The sequence below is a fragment of the Phyllostomus hastatus genome, unplaced genomic scaffold, assembly GCF_019186645.2.
Source record: "Phyllostomus hastatus isolate PE091 unplaced genomic scaffold, TTU_PhHast_1.1 phas_scaffold_78, whole genome shotgun sequence".
In the NCBI taxonomy this organism is placed as follows: domain Eukaryota; kingdom Metazoa; phylum Chordata; class Mammalia; order Chiroptera; family Phyllostomidae; genus Phyllostomus; species Phyllostomus hastatus.
Genome location: NW_025334041.1, coordinates 23,423,621 through 23,447,701, shown reverse-complemented (window position 1 = coordinate 23,447,701; position 24,081 = coordinate 23,423,621). Strand labels below are relative to the sequence as shown.

At 36.0% G+C, this 24,081-nt stretch overlaps 1 protein-coding gene across 2 annotated transcripts in view; it reads right to left on the bottom strand.

Annotated features, from left to right (window-relative positions):
• Positions 1-24,081, bottom strand: part of THSD7A (thrombospondin type 1 domain containing 7A) — a 369,265-nt gene that overhangs the window by 205,383 nt on the left and 139,801 nt on the right. For both annotated transcript variants that reach the window (XM_045827695.1, XM_045827696.1), the window contains exon 3: positions 7,890-8,721. In XM_045827695.1, the coding sequence (XP_045683651.1) occupies positions 7,890-8,721 (832 nt within the window). The remainder of the gene's footprint in view (positions 1-7,889; positions 8,722-24,081) is intronic.

Below are 24,081 nucleotides of genomic sequence, written 5' to 3'. Positions count from 1 at the left end.
AGATATAAAGACCAAACATTGAAGCTTGACTTCCAAGATTTCCCTGGCTTTTCTTTAGTCTAGTTTCTCATCCCTTTACAACGTAACCTCTAGATGTGTGAATAATCTGCATATATCATATCCTTGAACAATGAACAATTACTAATGTAAATCGCAGTGCCTTTGCACTTGCTAGTCTCATATTTTTTCTCCATCACTCTCCTCTACCTTGTGCATACCTACTAGTCCTTGACTCTACCAGCATTTCCTCTGTAAAGCTGCTCCATATCGTGTCAGCTTCCCTTTGGGAAGCACTCACTACCTCAGCTGTTACTTGCATGCACTCCCTTACAGGTGTAAGACACAGCTTCTCTTACTATGTAGCTTTTTTGTGACTTCTTTCCACAGCAATGAATAGTGCCATGACATTAGGGTCTCTGCTTTTTTTTTTTGTCTCTGTATTCCAGCACCCAGAATGTCTTCATCTGTCGCACTTTGCTAAGCAAAAAAAAGTAAATTAGTAAATAAACACTGTTAATTAATTAACTAATAAATAAACCAGCAACAGCAAAGAAGTAGTTCTCTGTCTCTAACATTGTGTTCTATTGTATATCACTTATATCCATAAGGGTTAGCAGAAAACAAATTGCAAACGCATATGGCCTAAATCAGAAGAGTTTAATAAAAGGATTATTAAAAGTGGGGTGAGTGTTAAGAAAAATTGTTAAGGAACAGTGAAGCACCCAAGGGCTAGCAAATATGGGAAGATGATCACCCCAAGGTAATAAAAGGTCCAAGGAAAAGGATTTTACCAGGATCTGAGAGTGACCTAGATAGAACTATAGGACAAGGTTGTAGGACAGGGGGTGAAGCCTTTTGTTAGAGAAATGTAGCCACTGTTGATTCAAGAAGACAGAAAAAATATCCCAACTTCCTTTTCCTTCCATTTTCATCTATATGGCTGCTGCCTCCCATGGGTGGAAGCCTATTAGTGTTATTATTATTAATTATTAATGCCAGAGATCAGTCTCCAGGCACATAAACAGGATCTGGAAGGGGTTGGGAGTGGCCCTCCAGGGCAAAGTGCCCAGTAATCTGTACATTTTAGAGAAGTAAAGGTTCTTGACAGTCATACGCCATCTACAAAAGACTGAGCTTACTGACTCCACTTCTTTAGCCAGATGTGGCCGGCAAGCTGCTGAGGCAAGCTCATGAGACAGGATGATGGGTACCTTGGCAGGCAAATTGACACTTTGGGTATTACAGAAAGTTCTTTAATCTAAAAGCCTACTATTTATTCATGAAAAGTAGTAATTTCATAAATGGATTCTGAATAACCTAAAAGTAGTCAGCATTACTTTAAATAGTGGGCCATTTATTCCCGTCTTTTTGGTGAGGTTAGAATTAGATTTGCAATTTCACAGATTCACAAAGTCATAACATGGGAACAAGCCCTCAGGATCATGCAGCACATCGTTGAGTAAAAACCTTGCAGTTACCTTCAAGACTGCTGAGAGCTGTCTCACTCTATATGCACTATGCATATGTTCATCTAAAGTTCCAGTACGAACTGATTTGTGGAATATGCTGGAAGTTAACTTCCTGCCACCAATGACATAGGGTTTTATATGCAGCGTTTTAGTTATGCTTTCTGTTCAGGGTTCACTGGAGTCACCTGACTTGGAAGGCTTTGACGGATTTTTCAACTCCATCCTCTTCTTGAACATCACTGCTCATTCCCCCCAGCACACATGGTTTGTGGGTGAGAAAATTGAGTCCCGGAAAGTTTAAATGATGTATTCATCATTGGGTAGCCAAGAGTGCATAGATTTCCCTATTCTTATTTAATACTTATTTCCCCTACTCATCCATTACTTAAATTCCTCTCATTGATGCAATGAATTTTCAGGCTGTTGTAAAGCCAGTTGTTTTATATTCAACTTTTATATCTCCATTTTGGAGAGCAATCCTTAAAGGATGGAGTAGTTAACAGCTAGTATTCCAAGGAAAAATAAGAAGCATTAAAAGATTGTATTGAAAAGAAATACAATTTTCTATTTTTTTAAGAAATACAATTTTCTGCTTAACAGATTTAATTTTGAAGTTCACAGGTTTGTTAGAAAAGCATGAATTTAGAACAAAAATCAGAAAGCCACTTGAACTCTACTCATTACTATCTAAAATGGGAAGGCTGAATTTAAATAAAGATTTAAAAAATATAATTGATAACAAAAATGACAAATACTCCAAAGTGTATTTTAGGGATTACAAAACTATTTTCCTCTTCATGTTTTACTCAGTTTTTTAAAAGAATTTTTTAGAGCAATTTTAGGTTTCCAACAAAAGAGAGAGAAAGATACAGATTTTCCATGCACCTACAGCTCCTACACAGGCATAAACTCCCCCATGATCAACATCACTCATTAGAATGATAGTTTTTTTAAAACCAAGGATGAACCTATGAAGACATCTTGTAATCAAAGCCCATAGTTTACATCACAGTTCACTCTTTGTGTTGTGCATTCTATGGGTTTGGGCAACAGTATAATGCCACATATCCACTGTTATAATATCACACAGAGCACTTGCACTGCCCTAAAAATCCTCTGTTGTCCCCTTATCCATCTCTCTCTTCTAAATCCTGGCAATACTGATTTTTTTAATGGGCTCCATAGTTTGCCTTTTCCAGAGTGTCACCTGGTTGGAATCATAGAGTATGCAGCCTTTTCAGATCAATTCTGTCACTCAGGAATATGCATTTGAGTTCCCTCCATGTCATTTCATGGCTCTTTTTGATAGCTCATTTCCTTTTACCACTGACTAATATTCCATCACCTAGAAGTAGAAGGTTCAACAGTTTATTCATCCATTCACCTACTGAAGGACACCTTGGTTGCCACCAGGTTTTGGCAATTATGAATAAAGCTGCTCTAAATATGCATGTATAGATTTTTGTATGAACATAAGTTTTCAGCTCCTCTGGGTAAATGCCAAGAAGTGTGATTGCTGGATCCTGTAGTAAGGGTAGGTTTGCGCTTGTAAGATACTGCCAAACTGTCATCCAACCAGCAATTCCACATCCACACCAACATGTGATGTGTCAATGTCAAGGAGTTTGGCGATTTTAGTAGGTATGTGATGGCATCTCATTGTTGTTTTAATTTGCTTTTCCTTCGTGACATATGATGTGGAGCATCTTTTCATATGCTTATTTGGAATCTGTATCTACTTTGTGGTGAGGTATCAAGGTCTTTGAATCATTTTTTAATTGAGTTTTTTGCTTTTGTTGAGTTTTAAGTGTTCTTTGTATGTTTGATGTAACAAACAGCCTTTTATTAGATGTCTTTTGCAAATAGTTTTCCCAGTGTAGCTTGCCTTTTCGTCCTCTTGAACTTTTGCTAATGTTTTCTCCAGACCCTATTCTGTTTGGTCTGATTATTTACATACTAACACAAACTTGTTATCATTATTATTCATGGAATACAATGAATTGAATTTTCTTGTGACATTAGTCTTTTCTGTTTACTTTCAGTTTTCAGAACTTTCCTGACATTCATTATATACTTATTCTCCCCTTGGTAACTGCACAAGAACACTGTAGGAACAGCTGCTGTATTTACCAGATGTTCTGACAAGCGCACATTCACTTTTTTACTTTTTGAAGTCTGGCATCATGTGCAGAATGGTTATACTTGGGTTTATTTCAAATTTTCTTCTTTCTTACTATTATAAATGGGATACTTTAATCCTTTGTTTCCATCAATGTCAAACTAATTGCTATTTGCATCTAGGGAATATTAATCTTGGAATATTATCTTTCTAAACATCCATCTCATTAAGCTATTTTACTATTTATGTTTTCAGTTGATTATCTTGAGTTTTCTATAAAATTTTTGGGGGGGAAGTCTTGATTTTGTCATTGGCTTTCCAATTTTCATTTCTTTCTCCTTTCAACCACACTGACTAGTCCTTACAGATGAATGTTAACTATCAGTGGAAATAATGTGCTGTCCTGCCTTATTCTTTACTTTAAAGAAATATATCACACTTCTGAGTATTGTTCGGGCTTTCAGTTTGATATCTTTTTGTCTATCTCTCTATATAACAATTGTTCTATATCAGTTCTTCCATGAGAACATTATTTCAGCCTCTTCGAGAACATTTGGCCCTCTCCAGTATCAATCTGTGGATAAAATTCTTCCTTAATTTCAGGACAATCTTCTATTGTATCTTAGTGTTTTTGTTTTGTCTGTTTTAATTTTTCTGGTCCTATCTTCAATAATACCAGAATTTCATATAGTGATCTCCTTTGTTTCTATCTCCATCATTTAAAAAAATTACACATTATTTCATGTTCTGAATATCATTGCCTCTTATGGCAGAATATTTTCTCACATTTTGTTTCTTCTAATGGGAATTTCATTTCTTTTCGTGTTTTAGAATTCTCCATTTCCTCTGCGTGCACTATCAAATCACATCGAAGCTCATTTAGCTTTCTGAACTCTTCTCTGACGACTGAAATTTTCTCTTTTTGGTTTAGAAAAAAAATGTATTATGTTGTCTATCTTTGGTTTCTTGGAGAACTGTTTGCCCATACTTTCATAGCAACTCTTGGCCTGAGGTAATACTCTATTTAAACTCACTGGTTCACAGGGAGTGATTTAGCATTCATTCACACTGTGTGCAGTGATTTAGAATTCTCTTCCACTGGACAGCAAAACTTTAATCCCTCAGTCCATCAAACTGATAGTCTTTTCCTTTTCTTTTTTTAAGATTTTACTTATTTATTTTTAGAGAGAAGGGAAGGAGAAAGAAAGGGAGTTAAACATCAATGTGTTGTGGCCTCTCACACGTCCCCTACTGGGGACCTGGCCCTCAACCCAGGCATGTCCCCTGACTGAGAATTGAACTGGTTACCCTTTGGCTTACAGGCTGGCACTCAATCCACTGAACCACACCAGCCAGGGCTGATAGCCTTTTCTTGGCAGGAATAGCATAGTGAGTTTCCTTGTGCAGTTTCTGCCTATTACGCCAGAACATTTTTGAACAGAACTCAAACCCTACTTAGCAGCCAAGTCACTAATGCAGGCCATACCCTACTAAAGAGGTCTCATCGGTGTGGCCCCTCAGAAAGTTTAGGCTACCCACAGATTTGAGTTCATGACAGCTGCAAAGGCATAATGCTGCTCTAAGTTTCCTCTCAGGTACACCTAATTTTGCCACATTCTCCAAATCTTCTCTCTTAACTGTGGTTTGGGACTATGGCTGTGACCATTTCTAATAATCATAAAAGTATGGACTTCCATATGTAAGTTTTATTCTTATTGACTTTGAAAGCAGGAAGCAGGGCAGATCTATCTTCTTTAACTTGGATGCTTTAGCAGCAATTCTACTAAAATTATTTTTATTTGCCTATAAATTGCTTCCCCAATATTCTTAGATTTATCTAAATTAATTTAGGTATTTTAATAAGAGTTTTAAAGATTTTATTATTTTATTTTTACAGAGAGGGGAAGGAAGGAAGAAAGAAGGAGTGGAACATCAATGTGAGAAAGAAACATTGCACACCCAGACCCTCCATGCACACCCAGACCGGAAACTGAACCCACAACACAAGCACATGCCCTACCTGGGTATTGAAGCAGCAACTTTTTCATCCATGAGACAAAGATGTGCAACCAATTGACCCATACCAGTCAGGGCTAATAAGATTTTGAAGCCATATTAAATCATTTTTCATCATCTTACATGATCAAATTATTTCTCAGTTTGATGAAATACTTTAAATTTAATCACCAAGTCCATATTTGTGGCCCTGTGCTTTGATAGTGTTATGGATTTAGTCTTCATTTTATTAGCTTTACTGACACAGTATGATGTTTGAGCAAAATTTAGGTCACATCTGATTTTTGTCTCTTCTTCAATAAGACTTTAACTATCCTAATCATATATGTTTATTCACATATATTCTTAAATAAGAAAATATTATTAACCAACTTAACATTATGTTTAACCGATGCCCTGGTAAATTTACAACATATATGCAACTATAATTTTATTAGAATAGTTAGATAGTTATTTCTAATAGAATAAAGCACCTAACAAATCATCTACAGATTTTAAAAGCTATTTATTTCAGACAACTGTATTGGTATGTTAGGCTCTCTGCAGTGGTAGGCACTATCCTAATTACACTTTTAGCTGAGAAGTCAACATAAACTTAAATGCCGGGAGCATGTTAACCCCAGTGACAGCAGAGACGGCTCAGGTTGTCTTGAAGGCTCACCCAATTACTTGGCAGGGAAGAGATTAAGAAATTAGCAGAATAAGGAATGGTCATAAAAGAATAAAAGCAGGAATTGACTTGAAAATACACATGACAAAGAAGCAGAGGTGAACACATCCATACACACCTATACACAGACATTCAAGGAGTCGTAAGGAACCTGGACAGTGAGGGCAGGAGAAGCACCAGCCATCAGCAAGGCCAGGAAAGGAGGTGCGCTGATGACACCAGAAAAGAGAAAAAGCAAATCACTGGCGGGCTGGGCGAAAACACACCTTTCTAAGAGGAGAGGGAGTAGCAAATATCCTATAAACAGTGACTAGAACAATGTTGTACTGAGAGAAATTATTGTCTTTGACTAATCAATCGTTTCTTTGTTTACTCATTAATTTAAACTATATCCAGCAGTACAAAGGCTTCAAACCAGCTTTCAAAATCTGAGGATACCAAAATCACTGGACAAAAATGAGTGAAGAAAAATAATGAGGGTGAGAAAGATGAAGCCAAGCAGGTCTATTAGTAAACAGCACACATCACCCAGTCCTATTTACGTTCCCAGCAGCCACAGTAAACAGAAAAATAATCTGTTACGAGATTTCCAGGACCATAAGGAAAAGAAGGCAGCTGCTCCCCAGAAGCACATGGGTTGAGACTTCAGCGAAATTCATCTTATGTGCTTTTAATTAAAGAACAGACGTCTGATGGAGTAGATGGCATTTTCAATGTCATTTCTACAATATGTATGATATAAAATTCTGAGTGATGTTATGATAATTTCTCAGTTCAGTCCAGATCATAACTGCATAAATATTTCAGAAAAGGCAATTATGCCAATGATCCATATAAGCCACTCCCAGATGGTCTGGCTTATCCAAGAAGAAAATTCAGAATATCCAGAGAACATCATATCCTTTAGATAATATTTAATGAATAGTATTCAATAAATATTTTCATAACAAATAAATCACACATGAGAAAGTCTTTCTTGATATTGTCATTATTTGCCCAGAGATATCTTGACAAATAATTTCTGTCTAGAAAATGCAGCCAATTAATTACATGTTTTGTAAACTACGAAACTCATGATTAAATACCATTTACTTAATTTATATTGATTCTCCTTTCCTTCCCTGGGGAAAATTATTCCATTTTACATTCTTAGGTATAGCTCCCTGAGTTGTTCTTTAGATTTTGTTTATAGGGTAATTCTGAAAATGCTATAAACTTGGAAAGATTACAAGTGTCTTATTCCCAGTAAAGTTAGTATCTGAATTCCAAATCCTAAAACTCCAGCCTTTAAATAAGTATTTTTTTGTTTGTTTCATTAGAGGTGTAAACATCACTATTGACCTAAAGAAGCAGTATCAGCTTTTGGGAAAATCTCTCATTTTGACAGAAAAATTAAACGCAAGTAGCACGCTGCCTAGACATGTGCAAAGTGAAAATCATGCCAGGACACCCACAAAGCTTTAAGGCCTTAAATGGAAAATGTTACTCTCAGGGGTGGCTCATCCTAGGTTGTGGGCATGTGCATTCCAGGATTTAGTAGAGCACGTCTGAAGGACTCCCCTACCCCATGGTCTTGACAGAGAGACACATGTAGTTAATAGTAATGAAATGTTACCTCAGATCAGCAGCTTGGCCCGTCTTGTTCACACAGGTAACCTCTCTGGTCTGATATCCAATCTGGATGTCCCAGTATTTGTTTTCTTGCCGATTCTGTCGGTTTCTATTTCTCTTTTTCTTAATAAGCTCCCGAGCCTCTGGGTCCTTCACTCCTTTCCCTCGGTCCTTTTCCCGTTCTTTGTTCTTCCCACGTCTCCTCGCTTGTCTCACTTGTCTCGAGTGGGGCACTGAGCACGTGCTCCAAGGTCCCACATGCAAGCTGTACATGCTCTCTTCAGCTTCACACGGACTGGACTGGCACACCTGAAACTCCGTCAGGTTTGGACAGCCTGAGCCCCCAAACTGGGGCGGAGCCACCACGTGCCGCGTCCGGTGCTGGAGCCCACTGCCGCACGTCTTGGAGCATCCCGACCAGGCAGAAAACTCAGAAACGATGCAATCTTGCTGGCAGGGGATGAGGCAGGCCTGCTCCAGGAGCGGCTTGGGCTCAAAGTACTCACAAATTATATCCTCCGCAGGAATGTCTTTCTCCTTCTGGATGCATGTTATCTCTCTCACCTGAATGCCTTCCTCCCCCTTAATGCACTCCAGGGGTTTCTCCAGGCTTTTTGAAATCACAGGCTGGCACTGATTCCAGGGTCCCAGCCTCCAGTCGTACAACTCTTTGTGCCAGTCACAAACTTTGAAGCAGTTTTGCTGGTTACTGGGTCTCTCGGCCTGCTTACAGTTGGTGTGTAACGTTGTCCATCCCTCCACATGAGCACACCACACAGCCCGGGTCTGAATGCCTCCTGGACCACATTCGTCTCCCATGCATCGGCCCCAGGGACCTAAAAACGACACAAGAGTTAAAAGTTCTACTAGAAGAAAACTAGAGGTTACTCTATGTTCCAGAAAGACATATCAAGACCTAGTACATTCACTTCCCTGAAGTGTTATAAAGTAGGTCTCTCTGCATCGTTAGAAAGTAATGATCTGCACTCGGTATTGCGGGAGGGGAACTGTGTCAGAGTCTATATAAGGTAACTGCTGGGACGATTTCACTCTGGGTCCTTTTGGGATTATTAAAAGATTGCTTTTATTCATTTCCTTAATTTTAGGTTGTTAAAGAACCCACACTCATGAAGGATGTCAGAAATTAATCACAGTGAAAACCTCAGAACCGTCATCAATTTTGGTAAGTGGGAAAGACAATGCACCCATATGAACGTCTCCTGCAGGCTTTTCTTTCCCAAGCAAGGAATTGTCTTATAGAATATGCTCTGTTCTGCCTCATCGTCTATTGCTGCGCATTGTGACTATAAGAGTCTAATAATTGTGTGTGTGTGCCAACAGAAGTGCTTACTCGCTGGTAACCAAAGTGAAAAATCTTCATTTAAGCACATTCTGCCTTTAAAGTTATTATTTTTCTCATCTCTCCAGTGAAGTATAAAAATAAACAAGAGAATTTATATTTAACTAAAGGACTATTGCTTCTTTCTGAACATTGAAGGACTATTTAGAGTTTTATCAATCTATTCATTTCTGAGGTATGTACTATTTGGTATTACAGAGCTGTTTCATGGGATACTTAAATCAGAGGCTTTAGTCTGAAATGTGGAACTTTTACCTTTGAATCCTTCTTGACATAGATTGAAACCCTCTTACATCTGCATGCATTATTTCTTTTTTAATGTGGATAATAGGATTTCAGTGCTTTAACTGACATCTTAATTCACAAAATTGAGAATTACATTATTTTGGGAGTTTGAAGAAAGGGAATGACCCCGTAGTTGCATGATTCTCACAATGTGGTCCATGGAATTGGAGAAACTGTCTGATGTAGCCTAGAGCCTTCCTGAACATGCTGTGTGGGCAGGTGAGGGCCAGCACTCAGGGCTGGCCTTCAGGGTCTCCCCACCCCACCCCACGGCCCTCCTTCCTTCTTTGTTGTTGCTTCTGTAGGAAAAGCTCCATTATTATTATTATTATTATTTATTTTTTATATGTTGAGATTATGAAAGACCTTGAGAAGATGTTTCTGTTGCTGTAAAGTGAAAACCACTCAACGAGGCCAACAGATTCATCCATGGATGAGAAGAACTGGTAACAAGAAGCGGAAGTGATGTGCCAGGTTCACATCTTGAGTGAAGAACAAAACCATCCTGCATTTCAGATTCCAGTTCTGACTTTTAGTTGTGTAATTTATCCTAGATTTTAGAGCTTGAGACTTAGATATGCCTATACAAGGTGAGTAATCTACAAAGAATGAAGTAGGAAGAATGTGTTTATCTTATTTACCTTAAACAGTTAATTTTGTTTAGCTAGGAAGGTGTTTACAATTTGATAATGTTAACTTCATGACAAATGGAATAATGGAGTTGTAAATAGGAAAGGGACTTACTAAAAACATTGTGCCAACTAATCATTGTTGCATGAAAATAAGAATTGTATATTTGGCATATCCATATCATTACTGTATAAAGTTCACATGTGAAGAGTTATAAAGAACTTAAAGTACACTTAGAAACACAGTTCTCCCATAGTGCTGATGTCAAAACTCTACAAGCTAAGAAAGTCAGTGAGTTTGTTACATCTGTCCACATACAATACCTGATGATATTTTGATATGATTTTTAATTTTTAAAGGAAGACATCTACTCATAAATTAGTTGATACTCTCTTAGAGATTTTGTAAATATTCACTTTAAGAATTATGGAACCTAGGACCCTTTTCAATATGGGAACAAAATAATATGTATAAAATTTTAGAGTTTATTCACATGTCTTTGGTATTTATTCCTTTTCCTCACTGTGCTCGAACAAATCAGTAATCCTTATTTCCTACCCTGAATATAGCATATGAAGATATATTTATCTTGGGCGCTCAAGTTAGGAGTAAGCTATACACCATTATATCTAAATTTCAAAATACAAAGGTCTTGCATAAATTAAGAATCTAAATTCTAGATATAACTGAGAACTTCTTGATATTTCATTGTTTTCTAATCTTTAATATTAATTAAGAAATTAGACTGATTATTCAGATTAGGACTATTAAGAAGTTAGTCTTTTATCCTCAAAATAAAAATTAAAAAAATAGAGCAAATTGTGAATTTGGCAATTAAAAATACTTAATTGTACTTTGTAGGGAGGTTACACTATTATTAATAGATGTGTTTAAACTAACTGATGACAATTAGTATTTTATTATAGAAACCTGAGCAAACAAAATGTGAATTGATTTCAAGTCTGCATGTAATTGCTAAGTAAGGCAAACACAGACCAAAAACAAAATCCCAAAAACTATAAAACAGAATTATACAAGACTAGTTAACTATTAAATTTGAAATTACTCAAGATAAGAACTAGTAAGGATATTTAACTTTTATAAATCAAATTTTAGCAAAAACTCCAGGCTGACTTCTAAGCTTTTACAAAAATAAAAGTAAATGATGGCTACTTTGAAAATGACTCATTTACTGACATCGGATAAGGGAGAATTCCCTTCTTACACATGCTCAGAACAACCTGCATGTTCCCCACATCATGCTCATCACAATCTCAATTAGCTTACTGCATAATTACTTGCCAAATATCTGTTTATCACATTAGACTGACCCTGTCACTTAAAGACAGAACTTTGCATGTCTTTTACATAGGAACTTTCTCAATCATTTTGTTTAGAAAAGAGACATCTTAGCCTGTAGATTTAATATCCAAAGAACTACATGTTTGATGTCAACAGCAGTGCAAATAAAGAAATTGAGTTCAAGAAAACTTCTACACTATTTCACATATATTGATGAAGAGTAAGCATTGCTAAAGCTTACTTAATTAGGAAAAGCATACATTCTAAATATAAATACAATCAAATTTTCATTCCAAAATATCCACCACAGATTTCTATTAATAATCTATTTATAGATAACCCTGTTGGGTTTATCTTATTCCAAGTATATTTACATTGAGAACCAGAAGACAGGCAATCTTGAGAAAATTCCATGGAGATCTATAAAAAATACCCTCTAGGCTGAAGGAAGATAAAATGTATGAGGGTGTCAGTGAAAGTGGAGGTGGTAAAATAATCACAAGTGAATCTGAAGAAAACTCATTCACTCTGCAGGCTTTAACTGCTGTCTTATCTTTTCATTGCACCTTGGATACTACACATGTCCAATTAACAGACCTTTTGAAAAATCAGATCTCCACCACGATGAAGGACTGTCTACTTCTTTCCTCCAGCAGTTTTAAAATAATCACACATTGAACAGAAAAGGGACCACATCTAAAATTGCTCTTGACAGCTAAGAATTGTTAGACCAATTAGCTACCATGTGTCATGGAGAACAAATGTTTCTAAAGGCAACTTGAAAGCACAATACGCAAACTCTGGCAAGGAAAACACTAAGTCCTCTCCTAAGCACAATATGAAACTGTGATATTGAACTCCTATATCTTTGCATAATGGTACACTGGTGTTGGAAAGGCTGTGTGTGTTTGTACACACATGTGTAAGTGTGTGTGGGGATGTTCGCTGTTTAACAAGAACAGAAAAAATTAACATTGGTTTAAAACTTGTTTTATTTATTGTTCTTGTTCACAATAACATACAGAGGACTTGGAACCTAACTGCACAGAACAAAGGATAGGCAGCTTTTAAGTTAAAGCCTTGGATAATATCCCTTTATAAATGGAAATATATTTCTGCATAGGATTGTGTTCATTCAGTATCATGTAACACACATCAAGGATACAGTTCAAAAAATATATGTAGAACATTTAGCCTGACAATTTTATATAAATCAAGAAAGAAATTCTAGAAGTCTTATTCTACTAAAACAAAAGTTAAAGCAATTATTTGTATACCCAAAATATTTATGTAATCAATAGGTTCACAACACAAATATTTTCAGTTGGAATTGATGCAAGATCATGCACAATTGTTATAACAACTTTAAATTAGTGCTGCTTGGCTCAGTTTTCCATAGACTAGTGCTTTAAACATAATTCTTAATGAACTTGTCAAAAATGTTGATAGGAATGTTTTTTTTTAATTCCTGTGGAAGAGGGTTTTATAACATGCCTATTCTTTTCATGTCATTCAAAACTGTCTTTATTTTAGTCTACAATAGACGGCCTTTTAAATTTAGAATTAGTATTTTGCTCACCACATTCAACACTGACTTCTTCTAAGGCTCTGTTTTATATGTCAAGGGCACAAGAACAATATAAAGCCAAGTCTATAAAAGGCCACATTATTGACAGGTGGCGAGCAACTGTTCCAAATAGCCTTATAAAAGATAAACACTATAAAAGGAGCATGAGAAAATTATGCAAACTACTTTCTGTCCTTGTTTGCTATAAAGTCTCAAACGAGCCAGTTTCTTGTTAGACTAAATATGTTTGCACCGTTCAGATGAGATAGTGCATTTCCCCCCTGGATCTGGTAATGGAACAGCATGTTCTAGTTTGCCAAGATCAAGGAGTACACAAACAGCTTACTAATATACTAAATTCTATCTCATGAATGCTGCATAGTATCTTATTTTAAAATTCATAGTTCACATAATTTTAAAAAACTACTTGTTTTTACTCAACAAGTCAGTTTAGAAAAAATCAGAAGTGACTGCTACTTAATAAAACTCCTCATAAATCCCATAAACTACAGGTAAGTAGTCTTCATATTTTGCTGGCATCCTACTAGGCAATTAAAATACACATTTACATAATTTTGGAATTCTGCTATAAATTGTTTTATATTCTGCTTTTTTACTTCCCAGTATGCTATGAAGTAATTCCATTTCAGTAGACATGAGGGCTGCAGTTACCCACTCACACAAACACACACCAGACCGAGCCTATGAGACACTCAGTCTCATTTGCTCTGCATAACTCCACAACTAAATCTATGCTACAGTAGCACAGTATGTTGTACTAATTTACCATGATTTATCTCATTGATATCCTGTTTGTGAAAATATAGCTCTTTTTTCTAATTGTTTACAACATTAATAAATATGTTACAATGAGCATCCACTGTTGTACATTGGTCAAACAATTTAGTCAAAAGTTTTACAAATTTTCAATCATTTGATATAGGTAGAATTACAAAAATGCCCAACAAAATGTACCAGTTTTCCATCCTACCAGCAATTTATGAGTATGTATTTTTTCCTCATATCTACATACTTCTATTTCTCCAGGTTTGGGCATCTATTAAGGGACTCGCAGGTGTTTGCTTCATCACAGGATCCTTCCTTTGACTATTTTGACTGTTAAGACAGTCTTTATTCCTTCAACCCCAATCCTCTGTGTACTGTGGTCTCCCAAAAGACCTCAAAACTTCCTGAGAATTGATATTGCCCTTATTATTTCTCAACACTGAAATATACATTTGCCTGTTTTGTACTCATTTGGTCATTTAAAATGATTTTTTTTTGCCGTGGAAAGAAGCAAGCATGTGGGTTTAAATGGCTGTCTTGAAGTGGTCCCATAGATTATTTGAGTGCCTGGCTGTGCTATTCAACATAATACTAATTAATTTAACTATAAATATGCATGCTGGCTAGAAAATCTCTTTGTATGGATTTATGAACACAACAATTAAATTTTGTATATTTACTGGCATAAAGTAGTTTAAAATTTATTTTTAAAAAACAAAAGGGGAACTCATAGCTTTTTGACTGGAGTTTTTATTTAATGTAATTTAATTTTAATTTAAAATATAATTCTCAAATGACAGATCACTTTGGTGGATAAGGAAAGATCACTCAGAAATCAAGCTGAGCTTTCGTCTTCAATATTAATTAAGCTTTAGAAGAAATTATGTTAAGAATAGCAAATTAAATTTACAAAATCAGGACAAGTTCTTTAAATCTGATGAGAGAATGAATGAGGAATCAGTGACTGTGATAGCTGATTTTACAGTTGCCAAATATAGTAGTATCTATTTTCAGGTTCTATCATATTTGATTTCTCTTAAAAGATTACTTAGCCTCTTTGAATCCTGCTTGTTCCCACTTGTAAAATATAATATAAAACATGTCATTAACTTCCGTCATCTCATAACACTATCTGAATCATAAGCTAAGTATTAATATTATGAAGTATGGCATGCAAAAAATAAGTTTCCTCCCTCCTTCTAAATTATTCTAGCTGGGAAATAATCCCATTAACATATGATGGATTAACAGGAGAAAAGGTTCAAAATTTAAGATGATTTTACCTTTGGGGGTGCCATAAGTTATGAGACTCCATTATGCAGTTGAGGTTTGTATGTATTAAGAGCAAAGGAGAAGGGGAGCAGGGTTGCAGGACTTCAAAGGGAAAGCAGGTAATTAATTCACAGGCTGATGAGAAAGGACAAACATTTGGGGTAAAAAAAAATTCTTGCTGAGCAACCCAGAAACAGTGGGACACAGAGGGAAATCTAGTGAACAGATTTTTGTTTGGATCTTCCCTGTCTGCATATTCAATTCAAATGTTGCTAAGGTGAATGTGCTAAGGTTCCCTTCCTGAAGCACAAACTATGTACTAGGACACAATAATAAGCCAGGACCTGGTATGTGTGTGTATGTGTGTGTGTTATGTATATACATATAGAGATATGTGAGATATGCTTTTTCTTTTCCTCTAAGAAACTCAATCTTACTTCTAAACCTTAGGTGTCTGTGCTATAACTCTCCTATTAGGTCTAGCCAGAGATGCCACACAGCCATTTTATCTATCAGAAATCTGTCTAATACCATCATCTGTCTATTAATATCAGATCTGTGGGCCATTGTGACCTGAGCAGCTTAGTAGCTTGCACACAGCCTGGACCTACTGGAGAGGTCTCCACAGTTGGATCCATTCATAGGCAGTCCCTCAAGTCAACCAATAAGTAGACCATGGCAATATTCCCAAGTGTGATATGTGCTGCTCTCAGAATGCAAAGAGGCTGTGGTAGCCAGCCTCCAACGTGGTCCCTGCTTCTTGGTATTCATGCCTTTCTATAGTTCACTCTAACACTGAACAGATGTGACCTGTGAAACCACTGGTATATTGTAGAAATATTGGTATGTAATGTAAAAGTCTAGATCAAAAAGAATATGGTAGCCTTTGACTTGCCTTCTCTTGGTTAATTAGTTCTGGATGAAATTAGCTGGAATGTCATGAGGATTTTCAAGCAGCCTTTTGGAAAGGAATTGAGACATCTGCCAACAGCCGGGTGGGTGACCCATGACCTTGCTGGAACCAGATCACCTCAGCACCAGGCATGCCATCAGATGACTGCAGGCCTAGCCAACGTCTGGGCCACAGTCTCATGCGAGAGCCTGACTCAAAACCACCCAGCTAAGCTGCTTCCAAATCCCTGACACACAGACACTGGAAGATAATAAAGATTTACTGGTTCCAATCTGCTAAAATTTAAAGTAATTTGTTATGTGACAATCGATATCTAACATAGGTACGGGGAGAGGTATGCTGCCATAACCAAAAATCTAAAATATGGGAGCAGCATAGTGGAACTGGGCATCAGGCAGAAGCCGGGAGGACAATGAGGAAGGTATTAGTAAAAGTATTTTGAAAAGATTGCTAGAAGTCTAGTAATGGCTACCAGTAGGACTTCAAAAGATGTGAGGAGAATGTTATTGGGAACCTGAGGAAAGGAGATTCTTGTTATGTCACGGCAGACAGTTTAGCAATATTCTCACCTGTGGTCACATGTCATACAGAAAATATCCCTAGTAAACTGGAGGATCTAAGATATCTAATCAGAGTGCAGAAGATGCCACCTGGTTTTTCTTAGTAGGGTATCTCACATACAGTACTTGCCACTTCTCATTCACCCAGTCCAAGCAGCATGTCTTGAATATAAAGAACTGATGTGATGTTCTGAGGAACATCAAGACAACCCAGATCCTGCTTGACTATATTTTGACAAAAGGCAGAAGTGTTCCATTGGCCTCAGGACGAGGGAGTGAATGTGTTTGTTGTACATCCTCCTGTGAAAGCAAACAGCTTCTGATCCTTTTTCTAATGGCAATTGAGAAAAACATCGCTGCTAGATCCACATCTCCAAGTTCCAAACACAGTGTTGATTTGTTTTAGTTTAGATATTACCTCCTTTTATCAGCTGCAACTGGACCTAACACCTGGTTCAGTTTACGTCAGCTTGCTATCATCTTCCATGATCCATCCACTTTTGTTTTACTTTTTCAGGGACAATCCAGGTCAATTGAACAGGAATTTAATATAGATTACCTCTCCTGCATCTTTTGAATGTTTAATGTTGCACTAATTTTGGAAATTCCCCCATGGATCATATGTTAGAGCATTGCACAAAAAGTGTCGCTTCCTAGCTACAATTTGTCTCAATCTATCAAAAGATCAGAGTCTCAGTAAGTCTCTGTAGTAAGCAACTATATGTCAGCCCGGCAGATGAGAAAGCAAAGCATTCATCCACTTTCCTCTGTTCTTCATTGGTCAAGCATGGTCCCAGGATCATTCACATTAGCTCCCTCACAATTTCAAGTTGTGCATGAGTGAATGCTGAGAGCGTTTCTAGAGTTTTCTTGCATTACAGTGTCAGAGAAGCTCTGAGGACAAATTAGGATCCCCGGCCTGTCATAAATTGCAGTTGGTTTGCACCTACCTGAATCCGGTTACACCTGTGCGAAACTGGAAGTCACAGGAGTTACTGGAGCTGGAGGTGGAGTCAAGAGGATTTAAAATGGCACACAAGTGGCATGCCATGCCTACCAAATGGTGAAGGTTTTTGTTTGTTTGTTGCATCTTTTTCTTCTAGGAACAATATACCCTCAAGAAAAATTGCTAAAGGCTGAAGATTTCTGAATTTTTATCATATTTATTTTATGCATTAAACTGATATTTAGTGAGCCTACAAAGTGTTATGCTGCAATAAGCAAGCAGAATAGATATGTATTAAGATAAAGGACTATGAAAGGTGGAGATGACCCAAATACCCATCAATGGCTAAATGGATAAACCAAGCATGGTATATACATGCAATGGTATATTACTCAGCCTTAAGGAAATTCTGATGCATGCTGCAACACGGATTAGCCTTGAAAACTTACACTAAGTGAAATAAGCTACACACAAAAGGGCAAATATTGTGTGATCCCACTTGTATGATGTACCTAGAAAGACAAAATCTACAGAAATAAAAGGTGGAATATTACCAGAAGCTGAGGTGAGTGGGGAATGGGGAACTGTTTACTGGGTTCCCAGTTTGCATTTGGAGTGATTAAAATGTTCTGCAGAAGGATGCTGGTGATGGTTGCACAACAATGTAAATGAACTTAGGACCGCTGAATTGTCCACTTAAATGTAGTATAACGGCAAATTTTACATTGTACATTTTTCCATAATAAAAAAAACACACCAACAAACTTTAGCAAACATTTTTGATATTCACATTTATAATCCTATGAAACTTAGAGAACCTCACTGGATATAGCAGTAACTTCCAAAGTTCTAGGAAGTTACTGCCAAGTTATAAAGACTTGGGGAATTCTTAACTTCCTTAGAACTAGGAGCAGTTCATTTGAGACCTTCGAGCAAAAAGGGAAGGGCCAATTATAGACCTGATAAACTCTTCCTTGTCTTATAAAACACACTGAAAAAAGAAAGAGATGCTCAGAGATGCCACCCTTATCTATGTCCACTGCCTAGCATGTTAAATACGTAGTTATCATTAGAAATAACACATTCCACATTCTTCTGATGTTACACTGTTCATTGCCTACCTCAATAATTACAATATAGTTTTAGCCAGAAATGTGAGATGATACGTATCATCTTTACAAAATGAAAAATAAAAATGAAGTGGAAGTGACAACCTTTTGATGTCTGTGCCACATCCATCACACACCGAGAACATGGTATTCTATGATTCTGTAGGACAGTTTTACCCATATTCTGGTTAACAAATATATACATAGCTGTTATTTTTTATAAAGCTCATTTTCAGGTGTATAGTACATTTTAGTATTCCCTTGCATACAATAAACTGCTCCTGTAAGACAGGACCAAATTATTTCCCCCCCCAATGTTATATAACAATTAATAAAGTCAGAAAAAAATCACATTAATTTCTCCATTTCTGGCACTGGGTCAAGACTGGTTTCATTACAGGCTTTCATTATGAAGGATAACAATAAATTCAGTTTTTGTCTCCTTACTTAAGTGGACTACTATTATATACTTAGGGAACTGAGAAGTATGACTTCTTTATAAGAGGCTAGAAAGCCTTCCTTCATGGTTACCTTAATCAACATGCATTGCTATATATTTTTATAACCTCCATACAATTTCTATCCCACTAAATGCTGTGATTATATATCCTTAGAAAAGTGAGCAATTCATATACCTAAAACAGTACATTTCCAACACACTAATTAGTACATACATAAATGTAAATGTAAAGTATACATAAATTTACTAATACAATTGATTTTTGCTACTGAAATACTTTGTGTGAAAATGGTTACTTCACCTGAGGCCAAGTATCTCCTTTCAAACGCCGTGTGTTTAAGGAAGTTGAGTGTATGGTTTAGGGTAGTAATTTGCAACATTAGTAACTTAGAAATGTCTATTACATCTTAGATTGTCTCCATAATGAGTGAAAATCAAGTCAATTTTGTAAGGTTAAACATGAGCTCAAAATTATAAGGTGTCAGAAAAAATAATGCATAGGCCATCAGTAAAAGATTTGAATGTAAGTGCTTCAATTTCCCAAAAAGTGAATTGAGAAATGTCTTAATTTTTCAGCAGTATCGTTTCAACTTTTAAAACAAACTGTAACTCATAAGTATGCATGTGCAAATTTCTTAAGAATTAGATTATTTGATCAGTATTTTTCATATAATAATTTTACTTTGGAAAATATGGCATATGAAAGAAAGCCCTAAATTATGAAAAGCAAAGCCATAACTAGATTTGATCAATGTCAAATATTTTTAATGAAAAGACATATAATCCTCTATTAATGAAGACAGACAATTGGTTTTATCTTCAAGGAAATGGTGCCAATAAAACATTGTTGAAGATACATACAATTCTGTTCATTGTTCTTTAATAACCATGGAGCCTATATCTTTAACTAGAAGAAATTTCTTTTACTGTGAACCATTAAGATGTTACAAATATAGGGTGGCAGAAATGAACAACCATTTTTTAATTTTTTTGTTTCTATGCATATTTGTTCTGTATTTGGGTATAAATTTCTCCTTGGATATTAAATTTCTATGGCTGACAAATTCCACAAGTATTAAATAGTCATAATTTAAAAAACATAATACATTAATACCAGTTTATGAGGCCAATCTACACTTTAAGACACATCATTAGTCTTTGTGAAGACACATATAGATGTAATATTACTTTTGCTTGATTAAATCACAGTAAGGGTTCATTTTAAAAACATTATATATATACATGCATATAATATACACATAATACTATCTTAGGATATTGCTACATATGGTTGCACTGAGTAATTGGTTCCAAGAGTATAACAGCATGAGAATCACCTAAAGGAAATGGTTAGATATAGAATAAAGGAGCTGATGGTTTCACATTCATGAAAATTGGGAAGGGTTGTCAGGAACATGCATAAAGGACACACGGACAAAGCCAAAGGAAGATAAGATCGAGGGTGGGAAGCAGGGATGGCTGGGGTGGGGGGGAGTGGTGGGGGGGAAACGGAGACAACTGTATTTGAACAACAATTAAAAGAAAAACCTGAAGGAAGACTATACTTGCGGGGATGATTTCTCTAGTTTGTTAAAACTGAAGGATATGCTGGTAATAAATAGTGTAATATTTTATAGCCAAGATCTTAAGACCATCAGAAGTTAAATGCAGGTTATACAGTCATCCAAGCCAGAGTCCAAACTCAGGTATCCTAATTGCCCAGCGCAGTACTTTCACATTCTACCTATGACTCTTTAATCCAGATGAGTAGCTCACCAATGAACTATATTTCTCAAACTCTAGTTAGTAAATTATCAAAGTTATCTTAGCCTCCATAAATCATTTGCTGTCATGAACAAAAATTATCTTTATCTTGGACTCTTTGGAATGATCCACAGAGATTCTGTAATACAGTCTTTCTTCGTCTTACATTCTTTTAACCTCATTTGGAACACTTCTGGTGGAAAGTGCCCATTGTTAAGTGAAATTGCCCTTTCTGGTGATGGAAAGCTTAAATATTTATTGATTTATTATATCTTCCCTATATTCCTATAAAAACCTCCTCTCTAGGAATTCTACTTTAACCCACTTTCCAAATATTCTAAAACTTTTAATTAAAGGATCTCTTTTTCTTATTCTTAATAAGACTTCTAGTCCAATCATTAAACTTGTTGCTTTTCTGTGGCACTGTCCGATTGTACAATAATATCATAGAGAGATCAGGGAACTAGTAAAGAAAATAAAATGGAGTAGACAAATAATAAATAAAATATCTGACCACATCCACATAACTCCTGCCCTTATTAAAATAAAAAAGGCAAATAATCTCATACTCATTTCAACATGATGAATTCTCACCTCAAGTTTCTAAGTACTGTTAATTCATCTCACACACTTTTTGTCCAGGTTCAGACTTTCTTGATTTACACTGCACTGTGTAATGGATTTATTCACTATGTATATTCTTTTGGTAATTGCTTGGCTAACTCAGCCCTATAAAGATGAAGAGACATATTGAAAATCCTGAAGAAATACCTGTCTTCAATGAATCCTCACCCAGAGGCTGACTCCAGGAACAAGATGTATATTTCTTCTCTGAGCACTTCCAGATTACTCAATCAGCAGCTTTCACAGACCCTGGTTCCTGAGGTGCCATGCATTCATTTATCACTCTCCAAATCTTTTGCTCTCAGGGGATTGTAATTCCTTTGCATAGTTCAGAATTGATAAGTTTTAGGTTATGTTTGAAGATAAATGTTCATAACATATGTTTGTATGCGTTGACATGGTGTGTATAAAATGTTATGAAGAAATAAGAGTAATTACATAGCAAATGCTTTATACATTTATCTGCCTCAATTTAGTATTCTTTTGGTGGAAAGAAATGAAAATTATTTAAATCAAAATTCTGCTCATAAATTAAATTCTCTTTATAGGAAGCAATTCCAGTGCTAAAAATGTTCCGAGCACTCTATACTGAATGCTCATTATTTGCTAGAGGACACCAGGCATAGGGGCTCCCAGTCCACAGATGGTCTCTAGGCTAAATAGGACACAGCAGAAGGACAGAGGAAACTTGCATTTGGATTACCTAGATGGTGTTCCTAGCAGAATTCATTTTTAATTTTTTTTTAATTGTTTGATTGTGGTAAGAACACTCAACATGAGATCTACTCACAAATTTTAAGTGTATAATACATTATTGTTAACTATAGGTATAATGTTATGCAACAGATCTCTAGAACTTACTCATCTTGCTTAACTGAAACTTTATCCCATTGATTAGTAGCTCATTTCCCCATCCCCCCACCCCTGACAACCACCATTCTACTCTGTTTCTATAAGCTTGACTATTTCAGATATCTCCATTGCATACCACCTTTTCTTTATCTATTCATCAGTTGATGGACATTCCAGTTGTTTCTCCATCTTGGTTATTGGGATTAGTCTTGCCATTTCTCCGAAGTAGATGTACAAACAGTAAACAGGTATCTAAAAATATGCTCAATGTCACTAATCATCAAGCAAATTCAACCAAGCAAAAATGAGATATTGCCTCACACCTGCCAGGATAGCTATTATCTGAAAATCAAAAAACAGCTAGTGTTGGAAGGATGTGGAGAAATTGGAACTCTTGAATACTGTTGATGAGATTGCAAATTGATTCAGCTATTATGGAAAACTGTACAGCAGTTCCTGAAAAAAATTAAAAATACAACAGCCATATGGCCCAGTAATTCCACTTCTGGGTATTTGTTCAAAAGAATTGAAATCAGGATCTTAAAGGTATATTAGCAGTATTCATTTTTAATGATTGTCTTTTTGATGTATCTGTCTTGGCTCCAGGCATTCACATAGATCGCTTGTGTTTCCAAAAACAGGTGTGCCAACTGGTCTAATTATTTAATATCCATGACCCAATTCACATCAATATCTGGTTAATCAAAATATTCCATTTAATTTAATTTAATACATATTACATGTACCTGGGTTTTTTAAGCATCCTGATCTTTTTTTTTTTTGACCCAAGGAATCAGTCAGAATTATTTCTCACCTCATTTCCCCATGAACTTCTAAAGTAGAAAATATTAAAATTAGAGGTGGGTATATTTTCTTCTCCTTATTGAAAAGTCATTATTGAAAGATTTGAGCAGTTTTTAATGCAGAAAAATAAAGATGAGATTCTTGTCTTCTAATTTAAAATATGACAGAGAATAAAGAATTAACTATTGCTTATTCATAACAAGATCTGAGGCAAGCTCTATGTGACCCAATTGCTAAAATTGCCAAGTGTAAGTTTCATATGGAGTTCTGTTGGCATCAGTTTGAAGCATGGGGATGAAAGGATATACACTATAGCAATGCAATCTTAGTGATATGCTTTAACTCATACCTCCTCATATGTCACAAGTTAACATTTAATGCTTATAAACAGTAGAGTGCGTTTTGTGGATTTCAGTCAGAGAGGAGAACAATAAGTGCATGGAGAGCCTAAAGAAGAAGGACATTATATTCTTACTTGGGAAAGCAAAGCCCGATGGAAGTAATGGGATGGGAGTTGGAGAGGCCAAAGCAGAAATCATGAGATATAAGATTGGACAGGTACAACCTTAGAGTAGAAAATTCCAGGAATAGGAAACAACGTGAACACAAACAGGAAATGCAGGCTGTATATATTAATATAAAGAGGCTCATGAAACCCATATATATGAAAAAAGAGAGAGAGAGAGTTTGGGGCCAAGTGGGGAAAAGCCTTAGAAACTTTCCTCTAGGTGAATCCTAGCTTAATATACCTTATAGTACTTTACTACAAGTAAATCCAAATTTTCTGTCAATAGTCTGCTTTAATTGTGCTCACTCATTCTCCTCTCATGTTAAGAGGTTTAAGAGGATTTCTTGCACTATCCGTTCCACATGTTTTGACATATTGTTAAATTGTGTTCTCTATTGTTCACCCAGTATTTTGTGTATGAAAACCTATTTCTCAAATAAGATTTTAAACCACT